The 24095-nt window shown below is 33.8% G+C and overlaps 3 protein-coding genes across 4 annotated transcripts; 1 reads left to right on the plus strand and 2 right to left on the minus strand.

Annotated features, from left to right (window-relative positions):
• Nucleotides 1-1387: 1387 nt before the first annotated feature.
• Nucleotides 1388-11620, minus strand: LOAG_04459 (the record flags this gene model as incomplete). 2 transcript variants are annotated; one of them, XM_020446597.1, is made up of 17 exons in its annotated part: nucleotides 1388-1424; nucleotides 1740-1958; nucleotides 2611-2709; nucleotides 3339-3559; nucleotides 3800-4170; nucleotides 4916-5253; nucleotides 5746-5930; nucleotides 6166-6291; nucleotides 6679-6886; nucleotides 7273-7454; nucleotides 7692-7883; nucleotides 8181-8357; nucleotides 8803-8931; nucleotides 9749-9856; nucleotides 10821-10898; nucleotides 10965-11278; nucleotides 11431-11620. In XM_020446597.1, the coding sequence occupies 17 exons, from the start codon at nucleotides 11618-11620 to the stop codon at nucleotides 1388-1390; spliced, it is 3174 nt and encodes a 1057-aa protein (XP_020303089.1). The 2 variants fall into 2 exon arrangements, with proteins under 2 accessions (XP_020303089.1, XP_020307445.1); XM_020446598.1 differs by lacking the exon at nucleotides 2611-2709.
• Nucleotides 11621-17740: 6120 nt separating this feature from the next.
• Nucleotides 17741-19351, plus strand: LOAG_04464 (hypothetical protein; the record flags this gene model as incomplete). Its single annotated transcript, XM_003139997.2, has 4 exons — nucleotides 17741-17893; nucleotides 18159-18293; nucleotides 18597-18736; nucleotides 19080-19351. The coding sequence occupies 4 exons, from the start codon at nucleotides 17741-17743 to the stop codon at nucleotides 19282-19284; spliced, it is 633 nt and encodes a 210-aa protein (XP_003140045.2). The 3' UTR covers nucleotides 19285-19351.
• A 1295-nt stretch (nucleotides 19352-20646) lies between these two features.
• On the minus strand, nucleotides 20647-23482 carry LOAG_04466 (hypothetical protein; the record flags this gene model as incomplete). The annotated part of the gene is made up of 10 exons (XM_003139998.2): nucleotides 23274-23482; nucleotides 23021-23138; nucleotides 22655-22780; nucleotides 22359-22559; nucleotides 22048-22260; nucleotides 21806-21984; nucleotides 21467-21655; nucleotides 21130-21342; nucleotides 20893-21022; nucleotides 20647-20801 (listed from the first exon to the last, which is right to left on the minus strand). The coding sequence occupies exons 1-10, from the start codon at nucleotides 23436-23438 to the stop codon at nucleotides 20647-20649; spliced, it is 1689 nt and encodes a 562-aa protein (XP_003140046.1). The 5' UTR covers nucleotides 23439-23482.
• Nucleotides 23483-24095: the final 613 nt, after the last annotated feature.

Genomic DNA, 24095 nt, shown 5'->3' on the forward strand with positions numbered 1-24095 from the left:
AATAATAATAATAATAATAATAATAATAATAATAATAATAATGATAATAATAATAATAATAATAATAATAATAATAATAATAATAATAATAACAATAGTAATAATAATAATAATAATAATGATAATAATAATAATAATAATAATGATTAATAATAATAATAATGATAATAATAATAATAATAATAATTTTTTAATATTAATAAGAGTAATAATGATAATAATAATGGTTATAACAATAGTAATAATAATAGCAATGATCATAACAGTAATAATAATGGTAATAATACTAGTAATAATAATAAATAATAGAGTATACAAACAAACTTTAATAGCGGGTGACGGTTTGAAAATCGAGAAAAATGAATTTATTAGATTACAAATGGACTACAATGACCACAAATGAATTTCTTAGATTAATAATATTAACAGCATGAAATATTATTAAACCTATTTCAAATTCTGTGTATTCAAAGTGAAAATGGGATGAAAAATTAAGGATCTTTACAAGGATATTCATTGGAAATACTCCACTACACATGTACATTTTCAACTCAGTTGCTACGTAATTGGAACATTGGAAAAAGCGAAAGCAAATAACAAGAATGAAAGTGATAGTAATGAACATAACAATAATATAATACTAATAAATAGCAAAATAATAAAAATAGACAAAATAATAATAAAATAGAAAATAATAATAATAATGATAATAGAAATAACAGATCAGTAAAGTAACAGAAAGATGGATGTGGAACATTATCCTGCCTTACTACGCTTCAGTTCTACTTCTAAGTTTAGAATCCATCTAAATGCACACCATACTATATGAACAACTTCTAGTGGTAGTGTGCAGAAAATGGAATGCAGCACAGCAATTTATGATAATTATCTTGTCTTTCCTTTATCCCTTCTTGACCTTTTTTTTCCTTAACCTCTGCTGTCCTCTGGTTGTTTTTCCAAAAATATACTTTACTGATCCTTAGATCCTAGAGAGGATACGAACAGCGGGTTTCCGAAAACCCCCATTCGAAACATCTGATGTGTTGTGAGAACGATGTGTTCTACCATCACATATAATATAATAACAGTTACTGGATAATGGAAATTAAACGAAACGAACTACATCTGCACCTTTAAAAACTGCAGGTGACCAATAAAGAATATATGCATTCGGTCATCAAAAATAATCATCTCAGATAATAATGTGCAAAACTGTTTTTAAAACATACTTTTTTAGAACAATCCACTCTTATTTAATAACGCTTAATTTAAAAAAAAAAAAAAGAAAAAGAAAAAACTTATTTTCAAGAAAGAGGGCATCCAGATAATCGCTTTCTCATTAAAGAACAACGTGAAGACTTATTATTTCCAAATATATTTTGTTTCTTCAATGACCATAATATGGCGGAAACGTAGTATTAAGCCTGGAAAAAATGGAACGGCACAAATACTGCAAGCGAATCTTTAATGCGAAGTAGCCTAAAGAAATCTTTTAGCCTACGCTTTATATATAATATATATTACTGGGCAGTCAATCATAAAATCCCATAATTCCAGATAACTTTTTCAGTTACTGCAGGAAAACGGACACGACATTAAGTTTGGTTCCCTTCTCGACCTTTTTTTACTTGACCTCATAATAAGAACCTTTTTTTATCCCATTAAGAAAAAAGTATAAAACAGCTTCTGAAATAATAAATAATTGAACAGCAGATGCATGAAATATAAGCAGTACTTACGCTGTAGCGAAATCCACGTTCGGAAATAAGTTACGAATGTTAGTTTTATTTGCATCATCAACTTCGCGTTTTACATCAATCATCGGCCGTACTACAGCACAACGGGCACTCGGCTTACGTACGACACCGGCTGTTGATGGTGGAATAAGTACAGATGAACTGCTGCTCAGCAGCGATGAACTCATTGAACTTGCTATGCTCGCATTCTCGTTGCTTAGCCTGAACAGGAGATACATAAAAATGAGATCACGACAAGTAAAGATCCAGAATACTTCCCGCATGCAGAGACATTACTCAGTGTTCATACAATTCCAAGTTAAATATAACTAATATAAGATTAGCAGTTACTTGTAACAAGTACTAGTGAAGTAGAAAATCGCAACATACAAAAGACAACCCAAACGACACTGGCAATGAAATAGAAGACCTCTATTTATATAGAAAAACGAAAGTAGAAAGAAAAATTAAGAAAACGACAAGTTTATTTCCACATACTCTATCCACGAACAAAAAATAAAGAAAATATGAGGTAATGACCGTGATAATTTTCGATTTTCTTTCTGTGAACACACATACAAAAAAGGAATGAAGTACTTCGTATAACAGCTGTTCAGTAATACTTCATTTTCAGTACGCATTAAGGATGACAAGAGAAAGAGAAAGAATACGTGGTTTCAAGTACCGACCATAAGCTTTCTTCCCACTAATAGATTTGTTTCCAGAATTTAAAGCTTCTCCTTTTTTAAAACTGCTAGTTTTTTTCTAATTATTATATACGATGTGTCGATGAAATTTCCCGCGTGACCGAATAAGTTTCCATATAACCACGTTCTTAAATTATATGGACTGAACATTTAGGAAAGCAACAAACCCGACAATATTTTGGTCATCGTCTTCGTCTGTTGACGATAACGTGATTACTGATATTGCAGGTGATGGCGGGCTTTTAACTTTCATACTTTTTGCAACCCTATAATATTCAATGTTTTAACGATTTTATCTTTCTGTTTTTGTGTTGTATACAATTAGGTTTTTTGTGAAGCATGTAAAACTTCAAGAAATGACTCAGCGAATATGCGGGAACAGTATATCTAAGGTAGCCGGCGATCTATTAATTGGTCTATAATTGCTTGCGACTTTAATCTCTTAAATTGTGAAATATTTCGAACAGCAAATATGTCCATTGTTCTATTTTCATGCAAATGAAGCTGTGTAATAATCGTACATTAGTCCAGTTATCACAGATGCAACGTAATTTACCAAATTTCCTAGCTTTCAAATTCAGGGTCCTTCATGCCCGTACTTTACGATTTTGGATAAACAGCAGTTACAACTAATATGTCAACAACATAGATTCAGGAAGAGAGAGGAAAAAAAGGAATAATAGAGAGAGAACAAGAGGGAGAAAAAGACAGAGAGAGGAACATGAAAGAGAGACAGCCACGTTGACTTTTCACATTCCCCTTAATTTTTTATAAAACTGAAAGCCGATATAAGATTTTATGAAATTTATGGAAGAAAGCTTGTGGTCGAATCATATTTTTGGAAATGTTACATAACCCCATGGAAAAGCAAAGTATGATTAGCAGAAAAACCTACCGCGCTGCTTCAAGTTGGTATTTTGGCGTTTCTAAACCTGATGCAGTGCTATTCATCCGTGGTCCAGCTGCTATAATTGCTGGATCCTTCGCAAGACCGCTTGGGCCAGATCTCATACGCAGATTAGAAAGATTAGTACTTGTCGGCAGTGTTCCATTTGGGTTTGCTAAAGCTGCTGGTGCTTGTCGTCCACGGACTTGTTGTTGCTGCACAAGATCATTCTTAAACATATATCAATCATTATTAGAAGTCAATTCAATCCCTTGTTCACCTTCCATTTCTCCAAACATAAACATTCTCCATTCTGTTTATAGAGGATCTAATAATAATAAAATACACTTCGAATATAACGGCGCAATACGACGTTTGCCAAAAGCTTATCTGCGTACAGCAACGATTTGTGCGTGCCACATGAAATTACAATCCAAATCGATAAAAACATGTTAAACAGAAACATATACCCAAAATAGAGCAGCAGGGTCTGTATTTGCTAAATCTGGGTAGTTTTTGATTTGTGGTGCCAGAAGATGCGAAAAAGGACTGCCTGCTGCCACCGCTGCAGCCAATGCGGCAACATTACGCGTCGTTTGTAAATGTGCAGGTAAGATGAATTCATTAGCGAAAAGTGCTGTTGTATTCGGAAGGGTCCACGGCATCAGTGATGCAGTAGCCGCTTGCGTCCACGCTGCTGGAGTCGGAGGGATAGCTTGCGTTGCCAACATTGGACCATCCACAAATGGAATTGAAACAAGTTGTGGTACCAAGGTTCCAGCTGCTGCAGCTGCAGCTGCGTGCGGATTCATGAAGCTCGCAAATGGAGCTTGACGTGCTGCTGAAATACGATTATTTTTTGCGTCAATCCGACAACCATAATCTTAAAGCACGAGGAGAGGGGACAGAAGCAGAAACAGTGTTTTGCTGCAGCAAGCAAAAATCGTGACCAGAATGAGAAACTATCTTCCTCCGCTCTAACACATATCTTCACTATGATTTTCCACGTAAAATTTCGCAATCTCTACATTATTTGGCCTAGATACTTGTTCAACCCCGAAACACCTTTACAACTCATCAAAAGATGGGACAGAACAACAGCTGCAATCCTCTACTCTTATTCAAATAAATACCTTTTCTCAACAATTCCTTTAATTTCGACCTTTCTTTGAATGTTTTTGGAAGTAAATGTAATTTGATAACTAATGAAGAAAATGAATCATCAGAAAAACAAGACTATGCTTTCGATCCATGTTAAATCAGAACTGCTGGAAAATGTTTTAAGCACTGAGCAATGGTTTTTTTTTTTTTTGTTGCTGATGACCATGACAGAAATAGTTAAATGTTTAAAAAACGTGAATTCCTTGCAGCTACTACAAAAAAAGTCAGCAAATTAATTTCAGGAATCACATCAGCACCACATTTCTATGATAGGACAACACATCTAAATATAAATTAAGGAAAATGACAGTTATCCCTAAAAGCGTTTCTAGCTTCATATGGTTATTATATAGGTTTTCGGTAGAGCGAATAAAAATCATACATGCGATAAATTAGCAGCAAAGTGAATAGGTATAAAAAGTTACCATACGGATAGACGGTTAAAGGTTGATAGACAAAGGGTAGATTGCAGCTTTGCGTACCGGCAACAGCTGCTGCCGCAGTCGCTGCACCATACTGATTCAGTAAATGCGTAAGCTCCGCTTGTTGAAGCTGTGGAACTTGTGGTATTGTTGGTGCCACATTCTGTGGTGCCGTAGCAGCTACAGGCGCACTGATTATAGGAGCCGATGCACCAAGGGTTGCTGTTGATGTAGATGACTGCGACGCTGTGGCGGAGTTACGATGCTGTAATAGTTGTGAATGTGCAGCCGTACGTCCATTACGGTTACATACTTCCATTCGCTGATGCGCAATTTGATTACTGAAATTAAGGAGAAAAATACACAAGATGGTTTGAACAGTGCACATAGGTATACAGAGGAACCCTACAGTAAATTTTGAGTTCTAGCAGATGTAATGTTCAACATTGCTTAAAATTTAACACTTGTCGTATCCTGATATCATCTTTCACAGAGTGTTTTTCAACAGCCGAGTGTCACCTATCACTGCTAGCAGAATCAATCCATGAAAGAATAATCAGCATATCGTATTGATTTGAAAGAAGGTCAGTATCTTACATTGTATCAAGTGGAAGCTTGATAACCATTAATAATAGAACTACTTCGATCACACAAAAACTGCAACCACCTAGCCGGCAAATGTATTCTACCTATATCTCAGAAAATTCAGTGTGCCTTGTAATTATTCTGCAAAAATTTTACCGTTCTACTACACTCATTTAATGCGCTTCACGATATCTAAATCAAATGCAATAATGCTAAAATTTTATAATTCCGAGGGATGTAAAACGAACTATTTCGTCGGACCATAAACAAAAACATGTCCCATTGTAACGAATGGATGTTGAAGACCTTCAGCTGGTGTGATACGCTTATCCTGATCGATGCTCAGCATTTTCTTTAAAATATTCACAAAATCAGCACGATCCAACTGCTCACATTCCTTATCAACATCATCCAGATCTGTTGGAATGTTTACCTGAAATCTTCACTCAATTCACAGAACGGAAAAGTATACCACAATGGAAAAATCTCTCCCGCTTGCCGGTGCTTACCCACAGCACTACAAAAAGATTTTGGATAGTATTTCCGTTATTCCCTAGTATTTTATTTTCCCATCTTACTTCTTAAAATCGTCGTCGTTAAGTTGAAATACGCTTTACCACCCTGCCATTTCTATTCGAACACTCATTTTGTAAAGGAGAAACCCAAACCTGCGAGACATCATCCAAATTGTTGAATACATATTTTCGCGTTTCTTTTGATTTGCTAGATGTTTCCTGCTCATGTTCTTCCGGAGTTTTTAAGCGCCAGTATGGCGCCACACCATTATCGTGAATCTAGAATTGTAATATGATCAAGATGCAAAACTATCAAACATTTCGGTATGATAAACAAAGCTCACTGTTACTCTCGCTTTGGCACAAAAAATTCGTAGCATCTTCACAATCAATCTACAGGCAAATATGTACCTTGACGAGTGAAATTCTGAAGTCTACTATGCGTACATGTTACCTACCAAATAGCTTCCAGAAGGATTCTGGATCGTGTCCTTGAGTTAAACTAAATGGTAATCAATAGTGCAATATCCACAATCTCTACGATTGTAACGCATTATGATGGTCATTTCAACAATGGCCGAAACCTCGACTTAACGGCTAAATGACAGCAGAAATGGTTATCCCCGAATAGATAAGCAAAAAGAGACTGATATGAAGAAATGAGACCTGCTTGAAGAAACGATGTGTTTTTGCTGCTGTTGATAACATCTGCAACGGCGGCGGTCCCTGAGTTTGCACAATGTATCGGATTTGATCAAATTCACTGCTGCCAGGATAAAGCGGCCAGCCGAGGTATAATTCTGCTATCACGCAACCTAACGACCACATATCGATTGCTTCACGGAAAGGTAAACCGAGGATTATTTCCGGAGCTCTGAAGACAGCACTAATAATGCTATTTTTCATGCCAAATCACTGGCATGTAACTACGAGAAAATAACAAATAATAATGGGCTATAACTTATCGCGGTAATTTATCATGTAATTTTCCGTTAATTTTTATCAACATTACAGCAGACATCCTCCCAATGCTATGAGATACCAACTTGTATGGGAGCAAATGTACTGTAATTCGATAAATGCATTCTTATACAATGAAGTACACGATTACGCTATACGATATGCTGAAGGCATATTTAAATGCAACTACCATGTAAAGCTGGGTCAGTTCGCTAATTTAGGAAAAATTCTAGAAGGCATCAAAACTGGGATATCAATTATACTGACAGTAACAAAATGATAAAATTTAGATATCCAAACCGGTAATAGCGTGACTGGAGGTAGGTATTTGTGACTGCTTTGCTCCTGTGTGATGCGGAACCAAAATCAATAACCTTCACCCGAAACGGCTGATTTGACGGATCAACTAACATTATGTTTTCCGGTTTCAGATCAGCATGAATCAATCCCAAATGCTTTAATTTGAGCAACGCAGTAAGCACCTGAAAAGTGCCAATACATCAAAAGCAAAAGCAGAAAATCACATTACCTCCACCTAAGTACAAGACACAAAATCTTCATTAATAGAGTTATCAAAGTTGTACAACGTCAAACCCCAATAAGTCTTCATCTGCCGAAGCGACAAGCATATATGAGACAGTTGCACATGATGAACTGCAACATAAGCAATCAGATCGTCCAGTTAAGCAGTTAAGCAAAAATTGGAAAACTCAACTAACTTGCTGTACAATCGGCCTGATACTGGAGAGTGGCAGAGGGTTAAATTTATTCTGCTTCAAAAAATCATATAAATTTTGCTCCAGCATTTCAAATACCAAACAGGTATGATGTTTGTGCTGGAAACACTCATACGCACGAACAAAGTTGAACTCCTCTGCATTCTCATTGCTCAGCCTTGATAAAATTGAAACCTGGAACAACTGTCCAATACTTATTTTAAAAGTAAAGTTAAAACCTTTTAGTATTTCCCACGGAACTGACAGTTGTATCCTGGATAGAGTAGGCAAACACCGAAAGAGCACTGCATTAAGCAGCCAGAACTTTCTGGTTGTTCCCTGTCCTTGAAAACCTCCGTAGGTGCTTCCCGAGAGTAAAAATGAACCGGATGCGCCTACAGAAGAACTTTGTGCTCCTTGTATTATTCTCGACACTACTACGACAGTCACGTTCAGTGAATTGAACACAAAAAGGAAAAAAAAAAACGATGCCTCAATTTGTCCTTGTCGTGCGTACGACGGATGTTTCTTGAGTATTTTTATTGCGACAATTTCATTTGTCCCTTTCTTCCATGCTTTGACAACTTGCCCAAACGTACCTTTACCCAAAAATTCCAACACCTCATATTGGTTCCGATATGGAGAGACGAGCACCTCATTTTTGATCAACTGCAATATAGTTCCACTAATAAACTTTGCATTGAAAGCGTATTTCTGATGATAATGAGGAAGATCGAAATGTTCCGATTAAGTAACACGGGGATTAAAGCTGGATCAGGGTTCAGTAGCTTAAGTCCCATATTCTATGACTATTTCAAAAACCGTCACAGAGCTCATCTAGTTGAAATTATTTGAAAATTAAAAATTCATATCGGCAAGTCTTGGTCTTCTACCTAATTTTCAGAGTACTCTAACAGACATTTTAACACTTTAAAATAGTGCTAGTAAATAAAAGAGATGAACATGACAGGAAAAATTATTCAGACAGAAAACGAAAAACAGTGTTGGAGCAGCATAAAAAACTTCACATATTTATACAGTTTTATGCGTAATGATAAAAAAAAAGTGGTGTCATGCTCCTTCTCCCTATCTAATAAATTTTTTCAAAAGAAACCTGATATTCTCCTTCTGTGCTGGGCTTCGTACGGGCGCTCGTCTTATTGTTGAACTGTTTGTTGTTATTCGTTTTGATTCCCGTCTTATTTCCTGGTAATGAATTCACTACTTGAACTGGTACGTCTACCTGAAACATTTGTTTAACCTCTGCGTTTAAAATCTTTTGGATTTGAAAACAGAAAGAAAGTGCAGAGAACAAAAAGTATAACGAAAAGTGGTCTAACACATATGATGATGATGATGGTATATGAAGACCAATCAACGGAGAACACAAAGGAAAGCAACAAAGTTCAACTTTGTCTATTGGAAACGAAACAAAAGGAAGAACTGATAACAACACGTTGCAATATCCCCGCAGATAATAGTCCAATAAAGCAACAAATTAGTTTAATCCTTTAGATGAGAAACGATGTAAAAGAAGGAAATTGTTCATCCTCGTTTCGGGAATTTCGATAAACAAGTACGCGTGGTTAGTGTGCAACCTGACAAGGATGACTGCTGCTTCCCTATATAATTACAAAAACCAGGCACTCTGTTTATCAAAATATTTTTGTCCTATTTCAATCAACATATGATTGCTGCATAAAAGTAACAAGTGAACACCATATTTAAAGTTATTCCATGCAGTTACTCCTACACGGTTATTTCATGCAGCGCGTCTTCCGGTGATGGCACATGGTATGTCAAACAGACTACATCGATCGACTTATCGAAAGAGGTTTCCAGTACCAGCGATTCCATGTACGCGTCTTCCGGCGATGATACGATTGTATGTCGGATACGATCGTATTTCCACTTTCCGCAAGAAATTACTTTTGCAAGTAATCAAATTATTCTTCAGACGTTTTTCCCACCTGTGGTGCATTAACTACCGAGTAAACTAAATGGAATAAATTGTCATGTAACATGGAATGTGTCTCTTTGAAAAATAAAACGCAGCAAACCTTTGAGTTTTCAGCTTGATCTACAGGTTTACGTTTGACTGGTGGAGCACGGTGATCGGTTGTGGTTGCGGATGTGTTCTTGTGCTGTGTGTATACTTCGTGCAGTTGCTGCAACTAGCTAAAAGTTTATCCTATGAAAATTTCATATGAAATATCAACCAATTCATCTGGATTGATCTGATGGTAGATGGTAACATGTTCTTAGTGCTTAAACTAATCATCGTCTGGTCACATTTAGCATCGGTTAGGCATTTAACTACGGGTATATCAAGGTCGTTTGTTAATAAGAACATGCGCTCATAAGTCGTCGAATCGTTCCGTTTAATTCATCTATTTAGCGAGGTTATCCGTCTCATGTCAACGAGGTGCCAGTGTCATTTTAGTTAATGTAAAAGTAGTATGTCCCACCATTGTCACACAGATTGGATTTCCAAGTCTAGTAATCTGCAGACCGATATGAAACAAATCTTGTGCAAATAATGTGATACGAAGTTGCTCTTGCGACATGCTACACAGAATTTAGGAGTGCAATGAGAGCTTTTTTCAACATACTACAACAGGATTTGAGGCCGTATACGTGAGAGGCATATGACAAACAGTTGGGTAAAATCACGACTATTACAGTCCCAAAATTAAGCAGCAAGATGTTGTCAAGTACTCAGACTGAGTGAAAAAACCAAGTATAACCACATAATGTAGAGTGTAAAACTAAGTGAACTGAACTGAGTGCGACGAAAGTCGTGAACCACAACATGAGCACAAACACATGTAGACAACTTTTAATATCTACTGAAAACCGCCGAAACCGTTCTGCATCTTCCAGAGCTTGTCAACAGTGCACATCGGAACAAATATGGTATCACTCCTAGCACTACCTATTTCCAAAAGTTTTTTCAATACGATTCGTAAAAGCTACGGTGCATTTCGAAACTTTAAGTTCAATTCTTTCCCACCAAGCCAGTTTGCAAAAGATATGTGTTAAAACTTCCAAGAAGAAGCGAAATGTATAGCACCATGAAATGTAATCTTGCTGTAGCACACTACGTGTCTAGAAATCAAACAATACGATTACCATATGTACAGAAGTATGCCAGCGTCGTATAATTTCATGATAAGCCTGAATGGTAACCGCCAATGCGGTAAAGCTAACCTGTATAAGTCAATAGCATAAATCATTACGTGAACACTCAAAAATAGCGAAAAATGACAAACTCACCGTATGATTACTTGGTGTATTGGCCAAAGTTGGCATCAGTTGATGCTGCTGCTGTTGTTGGTGGTGCTGATTAAGCAGCTGTTGTATGGGGGCAACAGAAGGCTGGCCCTCTGAATATTTACGCTTCCGGCGGCAACCGTCTTGTGGGTCGGGCATACCAAGGAAAACCCCAACGTGAATGCCGTCAAAACTGCTTGTCCCGTTGGACGAGACTTGACTGCTTCTATCACGGCGTAGGCGAACACGTTTTCCGCTACGGCGTTGGCGTACGGCTTTCCCGTCACGACGTAGGCATACACGTTCCCGGTTGCCCGCTTGCGAATATTACGCCGCTATGAACGTACATATACATACGCACACGCACACATACACGCCGATGATGTGTCACCACCACCACAGCCACCAACAACCGCCACTAACCACCCTCCTTAGATTAGCTTCACGGGAGTAAATAACGTTTCGTCACCGTGTGTGTCACACGTGTCGTCAAGCCAACGAACGTAAGTGTTGTACGTTAAGCCTTCACCGGCCTTGTCAACCACGACAGATTCCTCCCGCACCTCGCGCTTTTGTTGCTTTATCGCTACTGCATGTTGCCCTACCCACTTTTCCTCCCATCGTTGTCTAGTCTTCCTTATTTCTTTTCCCACGGACATTCACAACGTAACAAATATACACTCTCTTCAAAATCATCCTCTCCCTCTCCTCTCATTTTAACCAACAGCGATACGCAGCTGAGGGCAACACTTTATGAGCCGATACGCTGAATAATAATCCGTAATGCCGTGGATCGATGTGGATGACACCATTAAAAGACGCTCTAAAATGTTGATGAAAGTTACCAATTATGGAGAGGAGCAGACGGAAAGGGAATGAAAGAAAGTGTATGTGTGTGTGTTTCTGCGTGAGTGTAAGGTGTGCGTGGGCATCTCGCTAGACGGCGTTTCAAAATTACTGATGTCATGGAGGGGGGGGGGGGCGTTTCATTTGTCCTGTTAATTCCAAGTTCAGGACAGGAAGAATACCGGAGAGTCATGCGGTACACTAACCGGGATAGACCGGAAAAGATGAAGTGAGAAGTGTAACTGGATTGATTGCCCGGAAAAAACTTTTCAAAAAATTTCGTTCCTTCCTTTCGTCGTTCTTTATGGCATCTTTGAAAAAAAAAAATCTCAATTTCAAATATCGAATGAAATGAAAGTTTGGAGAAAATGAAAATGAAGTAAATGACGTGACATATAAAAACATCCATGGAACAACAAAATGAAAATGAGCACATTTGCACTTTGCTTTTCATGCGTTGATTGACCTTTGACACTGTCAACAGCATTGAATTAGTGTCGTCATCAAACACTTTCATAACGGACCAATGTTTTGGTAATATGACTGTATTCATGTATGGATGTGAAACGAATACTATGAACGCGGATATCGAGAAGTTTCTGGCTTTTTTTTTATGGGAACTAAAGATGTTCACCACTTTTGGCTTCTTGATGGACATGTTGAAAAGCTGTGTTAGGATATGAAATGAATTATCAGTGCGTATCGTATGAAATTAGAGAGGCTTCATGAATTCAATTAATTTAGTAAATGAACAACAAAGGTATCATTTATATAAACAATAATCATCTTGTTGCGGAAAGCTTCCTGAACTAGTTGATTTATCGTTGATCCATGATCGGTTTTTTTCAGATCATGTATTATTCCACATGAAAATTAAAGCCATTAACGAAATTGGCCATTTCTTTGTTCTCTGCAATCATCTTGCTAACCACTTTAGTATCCGGGATTTACCGGATATGCAGTGCTTTAATCTAACAACATTTTGCATGATCTATTCAATACGATGTCTTCTATTTTTAGTTGTACTAAATTATTCTGCATTGTTCTCTATTAAATATCATTTCTAGACTGTACATGTAAACTGTTCAGGATATTCGTGGCTATTTTACCTAACTTGGCAATATTTTGTAACAATCAATCAATCAATCAATTTAAGCGAAGAATTCATTTCTTAATAATCAGCCAATAGTTCGATTTCTATCGTATTTCATTCTTGACACATTTCATGATTAATTTCACAAAATCAAATTCATTCATTAGCATTTTTTAACGATGCAACTGACATCCTGTCATGTTTTTCATCTGTTTTATGTATGATATTATTTGTTGGAATAGTATTTGATGTATCATGTGAATTATTATTCAATAAAAACGTTGTTATTTTGTCCTCCCCCCCTCCCTCGCTCTCCCCGAAAAAGAAAAAAAAGGAAAAATTAGTCTCATAAATAATATTAAGAAGTTTGTACATCACTTTCAACTTCGTTCTCTCTCTCTTCCTTTTTTTTTTTTTTTCTTGCAAAATAATTCAGCAGATAAGAACTAAATAATATATTTAATGGCAACTAATAAACGGAATTTGGCGAAGAAATATTAGCAATATTTTGGAAACTAAAACTTTCTTTTGTCACTTTTAAAATATTAGTTTTCAAAATTAATGTAAATATTGCATGAACTTTTCACAACGATAATTTTTATCGATTTTACTATTTTAGTCCAAATGAAGAAGGTATGAGCAAGTAAATCCGATAAGGAACTTCTCATCATGAAAATAACAAGAGTTTAAATTATTATTGAAAGGGAATGGAATTTTGCGACAATCAATTACCTCATAAAATAAAGTATTTTACAACTTTGACTGACCACTGATCAAAATAAAGTCCATTTTACATCTACAGCGATATCATCTCTGATCATTTAGAAGTATGACAGCTTCTTGTTATGAGTTTTCTTACTTCTTCCATCTTCATTATGATGTCAAAATTGAATTAAGAATCATCGCATGATGCACCTAAAATAGTCCCCACATGGAAACAGGCTTTCTGATTCGAATTTGAAATCAGTTCAAGCAAAACAAATAAATCATAATATGTTGAACGATGGTGACATGACATTTCCATTATTTGTCCTTCTAACTTTTCTTTTGTTTTTTGTTTAGCTTATCTGGAAATATTTAGGTGTCTTTTTTCTGTTTGAATGAAAAAATTAATAATTCGTAAATTGACTTGGCATAAGTATGACTTTCAATACGTATAATTTGTTCCATCCTTCTTTCTTTTTTCCCCATCCCCACCAATATGGTAAAGGTTTTTTGATAAACTGATTCAACATGAAAAAAAAAAAAAAAAAACACGAAATGTTCCACTTACAAGTATAAGTTTTTCTAAGGGAAGAATGAAATTAAAGAAATGCAGGAGCTTAAAAATGTTGTTGACATCAATTGTCAACTAATTATTTCATTTCAATTCACTATCAGACTCTTGATAATCAGAAGCATCTTGAAGGGATTTCCAGGATTGTTTTAAAACATTGACAGTGTTCACCGAACGACCGCTTCAAACTAACGCTTCAAACATTAAAAAAATATTCTGAAACTGATACCGAAAATAAATTTCTATAATTTATTCAGGCTTTCAGCATCTGATGTAAAGCAAATAATGTCAAATTTTGGGTATATCCAAAGTTGAAAACCTGAGTAGGTTATACAGTTTTATTTTCGTTATAATTTCCAGAATACTTTCATATCTAAGGTTAAAGTACTGAACAATATACAAGAATTGTCCAGAACAGCATAAGTATAAGACTGTTCCACATTTTAGTATCAACGGTATCACTATCACTGATATCTTTCCAGGTGTAAAGTATAAAATCTTTAAAAGCACTTTATTTTTTAATGCTTATAAGGTTGAATAAGATGATTAACAATGATTATTGTCTAGAAAGGCTTGATCGTTATGAATTAGTTTAATCATTTTTATCAAGAGATATTTATAAATTTAAAAAAAAGAAAAAACAAGAATAATACATACAAAAAGTAAATGACGGAAGTGCAAAATATCCGATAATTATACCAATCATCCAAAAATTTTTCTTTTTTTAAATTTAAAACGTATAATCTCACTTATTGTTTAATTAAATTTAAATTTGTTGAACTGTATGTATAAAAATTAATAATTCATATAATCAATTTGTTGCAATAAAATTCGCAATGTAACATTTGTTATTGCAAAAGATAATAATAAATTAAACAATATGATTTCAGTCGTTTACAATTGGATTTTTTTAAATCCTTTCCAATTTCAAATTAAAATTAGAAAAGTTTTTCACCGATCTTACCAATCATTTCCACTTTGTATAGTTTGTAAAATGCTGTAACATGCGATTTTAATGAATGAATACGAAAACTGTTGGTTTTTATTTGCCTTTCGCATTCATCATTCTCATAGATTTTATTTACAGATCAAAAGTCAAACTGATCGGAGAGAAAAAAAAAAGTGTGTTAGCATGAAATAAATAATATAAACATGAAACTTTTAAATTTAAAAACTTAAAAGTTGTGATTTGTTGATATTATGAATAAGAAAAAATTAATTATTAATTTTTGTATAACAATGATTTTTTCCTCTGTATTATCGTACATTTATGCATTTATCAAACGTTTTTCAAACTTTTATCTTAACATTTGAACATTTTTTTAGTTTCCTTCCTTTTTTTTTTAGACCAAAAATTACTATCATTTAATACTTAATCCTTATATCAATTAAAGCTATGAAAATCAAAAATAAAAAGAGAAAGAAAAAACAGAATGGAACAAAAAAGAAAAGTAAATAAAATAAAAAGTAAGGTAAAAAAAGAAGTCTAAAAGCAAATCAATTAAATAAAACTAGTCGAAAATAGTTTACTACGAAAAATTCGCCCTGAGCCATTCTTTTGTTTTTTGTTCTTCATTTGGCATGTTATAGTAATTGTGAATTGCATTAGTAATTGCGGAAATAATAAAAAGGTTGGTTTAAAAAGTTTTCAAACGGTTAAGGTTCACATTTTTCAAAGTTTTCTTTTTTTTTTTTGCTTCCACATACCTCTCTTTTCATCTTTACCATCATTTGGACCATCAATCCTTCGTTCATTTATCCTTCTTACGCATCATTTCATTACACTTTTAATTAACATTCCGTTAGGCAACATTTAACTATTCCTAACAATTATCACACTTGTATTTCATCATTTTTCTCTATCACTTCAAATTTTATCAACTCATCCTGCTGTGTAATACATTAATTAAAATCATTTGATGGGAAAACCGAAAGTCACCTTGATACATTTGAGCAAATTACTCTTTTTTCCTTTTTTCTTCCCCTTTTTTTATTTTTTTATTTTTTTGAAATATTCACATTACTTACAATTTATTTAAATTAAGCAGTCCTTTCGTTCTTTTTCTCACCCTTTTTTTTCATCTTTTTTTTTCTTTTTTCTTTTTTTTTAATCTTTCCATTTTACTTAACTTACACATATACCTGTTTTTCTTGATTCAATCTTAGATTTTTAGTTTTATCATTTTTCCTTTTTTTTTTCTTGTTTTTATTAACACTTTACATATTTCAATTGGTTGAGAGAATTTGCGTTTTGGTTGTACCACCAAATTTTGCATGAATTATTTCGTGTCTCCTTTTTGTGAATCTCGTTTTCATCCATTATACTTTTTCTCACTTTTTTTCACTAAAAAAAAAAAGAAAAAAACAGAAGCAGAGAGAAAAAAAAAAAGTATTAAGATCCTCCGACTATCACCAAAATTCGTTACAAATTGCTTCAACGAGAGGCACTTTTCTTTGTTTACCGTCATTTTATTTGCTTAAATGCATATTGATGATGTATTCCAATCGTAAAATTTCATCCCAATCAATGATTTTAAAAGTTTGTTTTGTCCTTTTTAAATTCATAAAATAGCTCATGGATGATATAATTCATATCATTTATTCTGCATGATCAATAATCCTCAAATTTTTTTCACCTCCATAGCTGTAAGCTAATTTCTTCGTTTTTTAAAATTCATTGTAACTAGTTTAAATCGGTTGAAAAGCATTGAACTGCATAACTGTCAATTAATTTAGTGTATCTGATCGATATGATAGTTAAATGAGTATATATCTGGATCGATATGATAATTAAATGAGTACATCTGATCGACATGATTTCATTTCGTCTTGCTTACCGCCATTTTCAATGATCCACACTTAGTTACTCGGGGCAAAAAAAAAGAAAAGGAAAAGTAATATATTCATAAAAAGGAATTCGGTATGCAATTTTGAAATTGCAACTAGCAGGTAAATGTGTAATAAAAACTGAGCAAATATTGAAATTAGTGAATAATCCAATTAAAGGCAAAACAATGATAAGGATGAAAAACAATAAAATAAGTAAACAATATGTAATTAAGTTTCAAATTTTAATACAATCGTATATCATGTCAATGCTTGTTCTTTCTCATACGCTAAAAATTTGCTTTAACTGCATTTTATTATCACAAAAAGTTTTGTTATCACAACATAAACTCTCCTTTCTCATACGTGTCTTTATAAATTATCGTTATAATTTATATGTTATCACTATATAACTTATATGTCATCATTATTTTGACCTTTTGTATCGCTGATATAATGGTTATCGTAAAGTATAAACAATCATTTACCAAATCATCAAATGATTTTGACAGCAACTTTCTTCTACATAGATTGAAATGGCATCAGCAATAACTTCGACGATCATCCCGAATATTATCCAATCAAATGTTGAGAAAGTTAGTATCTTTCTAATATTTTTGAATAAAATACTATCATTTGCAATTAATTTAAGAAAGACTTTAATAAAATTGGATAATTGTTAAATAATTCAAAAATTCTAAAAATAAAAAAAAAAAAAATTAAAAGTATGCGGAAGGAATGCGACATGCCAATGATGCATTACAAGATATGCTGGAACTTGTCAACATGCCCGATTTCGAGACTCATGAAGGATGGAAACAAAAAAGTGCTAACAGAAATGATATTGTTTTCTCAAAACATTTTGCTGTAGGAAAGATTTTCACTATGAGGGTATTTTTTTTTTCTCTCTCAATTCTTTCTTTTATTTTAGGTGTAAAATTTTTAATTTATTATAATACCATATGAATGACACTAATTTCAAATCAATTTTCATTTCAAAAAAAAAAAAGCTATACTGAAGAAGGTTTTAAATTGGATGATTCGTTGAATATTTTCCAACGATATTTCTAATTTTATTTCATACCTCTAAAAATGAAAGTAATGTCAAAATAAAAATTGTTAATTGTTGACGATTGTTGATTTTATTTTTTTGCAGACCATATTCGATTTCCCTCTACAGGCATCATTTGCGGAACATTGGGAAAATTTTGCTGATATTGCGAAATACAACAAAAATATTTCAAGTGTTAAAATTATTGATGAATTGGCATCAAATATGGATGTCGTTTATGTAAACATTTGAAATGTGTGAAATATTTTGCAATTAAATTTGTGATTGAATTTGATTGAAAATTTCAATAAGCAGAAATCAAATTTGTTAGCTGATTGACATGGTTAATGGTTGATACAAACAAACAATTGATGATTTTATTGTCATTTATAAACTAAAAACGATGAAAAAAAAGACGTTCAGAATTGTGAATTTCAAAAATTTCTGAGAACTGATGTCACTTTTTTCAAATTTCATGCAATTTATCGATTTTCTTTTTTTTTCAATTGAATTATTTAAGTTTAAATAATAATGATTATTTAGTATGCAATGAAAGATTTTGGAAAGATCAAAGGGCGAGAATTTCTGATGTGTCGTACGTTTCGTAGTTCGGATGATGAAATTATTGAAGCAGCACGAAGTTTCAGTCTCTCGGACATCGAATGTAATCCACAGAAAATTCGGTTAGACATATTGAGAATATAAACTTTCTGATTTCTTTTTTTTCTTTCTAGTTTTTTATATTCAACTTTCAAGATTATCATAATATATAAAGGAAAAAGTTTATAATAACTTCTATGTTTGGAAGTAGGTTAATTTTTTTCAGATCTATTTTAATCAAAGCTTAAATTATATATTCGCCGATAACATTTTGATTTATGATAATGATAATATTTTGGTTTTTCATGATGATATTTTAGATAATATTGATAATATTTTAAGATTATAATATCTTATTTTAATTGTTAAAATTTTGCTGTTACATAAGATATTTAGTTTTAGTAATTGATAAATTATTTATTTCAGAGGGCATGTAATACTTGCCGGTGGACGTTTTCGGGTATATCCCGAAGATTCTGCAAAAACTATTGTGGATTATGTGATGTGTGTGGATTTTAAAGAGAAAAATATTCCAAATATCATTATGGATGCTACAATGAGTACACTTATCATACAAGATGCCGAATATACTCGGAAACAAATTGAAAAGCTAAAAGAGGAAGCAGCATGATAAGAATCCATCTATGATACATTGTTGTGCAATTCAATGCATCCATTTTTATCAATACATTTAAATGTTCGCATTATGATATTTTTCCAGTTTTATCTAAAAACGAAAAATTATCTGTTATCAAAAAATTATCAAGAGGATACTACAGTATTTCGAGAGATATTAAGAGGATATTGCAGTACTTAGAGAGATTATGGGATAAATTAAATACTCTTTATTAAATTTTTTCTTTCACTGTTCTTGCCTTATTAAAGATGTGCTTTTTTGGTAAATAAAAGAAAAAAAAAGGGAAACATTTTATGGTTAAATCACAATAATAGAAGCTTCATCTCCATACTTTTAATAGTAGTACACATGAGTATACGTAGGTATACGTGAATACACGTGTTAAATATATGAAGTTTTTTTACAGAGGAATTTTTATAATCATTTTATTAATCATGTTATTGCTACAGCAGAATACATTATATGAATGATAAATTGATTGCTGAATATGAAGAGAATGTTGAAAGAGTAGGAATGATAATTGGATGATAAAAGGAAGGGATACTGTTGTTAAGTGATTTCAATTGAAAAAATATGGAATAACAATATTAGATGTGGATGGAAATAGAGGAGAAAATGGCATCAAAGGGTATGACAAATTGATGAAATCATTATAATGATTCCACCATTATAATGAGTCGTTATTATTAGGAAAGGTATATGAGATCATCAATCAAAAGATGGGAAATAGAATAGATTGCGATAAGGAGGAATGGATTTTCAACGAAACAATAATCAAATTAAACACACACTAAGAATTAGGATTTCTGCATGTGCGTGCGTGTGTTTCTGATACACATGCGTGTATTCCCTACGTACGAAGTTTTGACCAACCGAAATAATATTTCGGTGATCCAATCTAAACCATAATAAATCTTCGACACAAGATCTTCTACCTGTTATGTGGCAGCAACTTCTTGCCAGGAAATATCATCGAGATCTCTCAACAAAAATTAATGAAATCTTATTAAACTTCTTCTACCCAGTACTATTGCCGGTAAATAATTTTCACTGACGCAATTCATTTCATAACAATTTATTAACATCAAACAAGTTCTATCAAAGTAAGTAAAAAAAAAATTCAGGGCATATCATTCAATGCTGTAAATTATTACAAAAATCAATGTATTATACAATTTGAGCTTAAGACGGCAATATATTATTTTTTTAAAATTTCAATTGAAAGAATTCGTCAATATCATCAATCATCTTTACGATCTATTCAGAAAATACAGTAATACAGCTCAGGAAATGCAAATCACAAATGTCACATAGTAACTTTACAATAAGGTACCGCACTCGGGAGGTCACATACATTCAGTAAGGGATTAAAAACAGTATGCTCTGGACAAAAAACTTTTCCAATTTGCCCCATACGCATCGATAAAACACCGAGCAATCTTTTTCGTCTGCAAGATGGTCACCATGGGATTTCCCCTCACAGTTTAAACCTGCTGATGACGAATTGTTACCTGTGAAAACATATTTCAGACAAATTCCTAAAATTTTTGAGAGAAAATATAAAAGAAATATACTAGTTAGGACATTACGAATACAAATTACCTTCAATGGATTTCTCAGAAGTACCAGCACACTCAGGCACGTTGCTTTTATAATCACAGCCACCGGATATTTCGTTGAAAACAAATCCATCATTGCATGGCAAATGCTCAAATATCTCCTCCCCAAAACACTAAAAAAGAATGATTCCGGTAATTTGTCTGTAGAGAACCGGCATCTTCGCACATGTTGTATTCACCACATGAAACAGTGGGAATTTTGCACAAGAATTTGAGTAACCTGTAAAATTCTTGCACAGTCTGTCGGATGCCGGTATAAGCCATCCAGTCGATGGATACAGAAATCGTCAGCATTATTGAGTTTTTTAATTCCATCGGTTGGTATAGTCGGGCTTTGTCGGCATTCAGGATTCAGTGACCGTACTACACATGCACCAGCGGTTGCAGAAAATGTTTCCAAATGTTTAAAGCAACGTCTACGAATCGGAACACCCTAAAAATACAAGAATCTTACTTGAAAATCGTCACTTCCTGAAAACTTATATGCTTTGGTCATTTCCTAAAGATTTCTGTGCTTTTATCAATTCCTGAAGAATATATGCTCACTACCAGCTTACCTTCTTGCACACGTAATATTCACTTAAACACGGTCCAATTCCCTTTGAAATATTATCTTCTACACCATCACACTTTTCCTTTGTTAATGATACTGATTCCGCAACAGCACCACCAATTATTCCGCAAACTTCAGCTGGAACACAACGTCCAACATCCTCATCAAACATGTAACCATTTATGCAGTACGACTGAAACATAACGGTACTTGATGGGTAAAGGAATAAGAAAAAAAGTACCAGTGGGTAAAAAGGCACGAAAAGAGAGATGCCAAAAGGCAGAAGGATGACAAACGTGCATAACAAAAAATTTGCACTAAATTATCGCTCGACTACACTTACCTTACGAAGAGTTCCATCGCGCAGACAGTAGATATATTCTCCTCGACAATGCCCGTATGCAGCAATTTGACCTCGTGACGCGTAACAACGTGCATGCATCGTTTGCTTTGAAGGTTCAGCTGCTCGCAAATCCGCAATACGAATGCTCGATGCTAAATGTTTTTTCAAATGAGATATTTCTGAAAGATCAGAAATCGCAAGGACAAGAAAGAAAAGAATTTCAAAAAAAGAAAAGGTCTTACCATGTGCTCTTTTTCTGAACGGAATTCCAGCTTTACTACCACAAGCAGCAACGTTCTGTGCATGATCACAACGACTGGTATCGATGTTATACACTAATCCTTCTTGACAAAAGAATAAATGATCGTCACCGTTGATACAGACGGTAAATTTCCTTGAACAACCTCTCGACATTATACCACTGAATCCTTTCTCACATTCCCATCGTTTCAGTGCTTAAAACATCCGGATTTAATCAATAACTGTATTATTCCATCTTATTCATATAGTAATCAGAAGATGAAAATAGACAATATGGATTGAACACACTTACGAGTTGAATGATGAGATGGTTGAGCGGTGATAAAACTTGGTTCCAGCGATAATTTTTCAGCGATAGAGGATGATGTAGTAGGAGAACTATTCACGAGATTAGTTTTTTCACAAGATGAAACATGTTCTTTTTGATCACAAAACCCAGTCTCAAGATTGAAAACTAATGCATCCTGGCATACGAATCCAGTTATGTGATCAACTGGAAAATTATGAAAATCGTAGAAATTACGGAAACATAAAATACTCAACTAAAACATAAAACACTCAGTTGTTCATTTATGACGAAAGACTAACCGGAACAAACGAAAAACAGTGGTGAGCAATGAGAAGCATACAATCCATCAGGAACACTCATACAATCAAAACTTGAAGCATCATATGAAACATTAGTCAAATTTACTGACGTATGAGGTAAATTATCTGAAACAAGCAAGATTTCATGACATACTGAAAAGGTCCAAACTAATTTTAGATATGATTAATTTTAGACATTATCCTTCGACATTTTATGGTGCCATTTTAAACCGTATTTTTCGAATATTTGAAACTGAAGGACTGATCAAATATGAAGTTAGGACGAAACAAACTTAAATCTTGGCCAATGACTTGATTTACTTTGTAGTTTGAAATTGACGATTTAAACAAAAAAGAAATTTTTACCAAATTCTGTCAGTGGCGAAGAGGAACTGAATCCTTTAGTAACTGAAAGCATTCTTCGTTTATTATCTTGTTCATCACATTCTGAAGTATCCTCTATTCTATTACATGAGCTCGTTGTCTGCAAGTTCATTTAATTTCTACTTCTTGTTTATCCAGATTTAAAACAAACAATTACAAAAATAATTCACCCTAGCAATATGCAGAAAGAAAAAATCAAAAATTTGATAATTAGGTTCTTTGCCTGGTCGAAAACGAGACCGCCACCACAATTGAATATGTATACAATACCGCCAGAACATATAACAAAAGTTGGTGAACAACCGAGAGATATGGTACTGTTTATGGAGCATGTAAAGTTTGGTAACATGGAGGGTACTTCATGGTCAGCATTTGCTACCTCCATTTTTATCTCGCCCATCACGTTTTCAAGATTCGAATGACCTGAAACAACATGAGATTAATGCCACACATTTTTGAATTTTATATTCATTCTGCTCGACTTTTTTTTTTAAACTTTGTTTCCGTTACGTTTTGCGGCCGCTGTTTCATAAAAGGTTTGTAGCACATGCGGAAGATATATGGATACACAGATAAGGAAATGCAAATTACAACCTGGAAGAGCATATGCATCGTTTGGCAATAAAGTTTCGTATTAAAAACAAAAGTTTCGTTTCCGCACCACTGCCATCCATAAAAGCGCTTAATTACTTCCCATTAAAGTATCATAATTTTTTAGATTTATAAATAACCTTTTGCACTAGGCAAAGACTGTTCATAAATTGTACTTTCACTATTACAAATAGCTACACGTTCTTTGTAGTCACATTGTTGTTTGCTTCCATCATAATATAGTCCATTTGCGCAATTTCTCAATACTGCTTTGTTGGATTACACAAGAAAGAAAATACCGGCTACAACCCGGAAGAGAATATGTACCGTCTGGCAATAAAGCGCACGGAGTTCCTGTAGTATAAAAAAAATATTTGGCAAAGAATGAACTTTGAATAACTTCTCACCTTTGCCTTTATGATGCGTATATGAGATTTATAAGTGTCGATCCAAACAGTCGAAAAAT

Source organism: Loa loa (assembly GCF_000183805.2).
Source record: "Loa loa unplaced genomic scaffold supercont3.3, whole genome shotgun sequence".
NCBI classification, from domain to species: Eukaryota; Metazoa; Nematoda; class Chromadorea; order Rhabditida; family Onchocercidae; genus Loa; species Loa loa.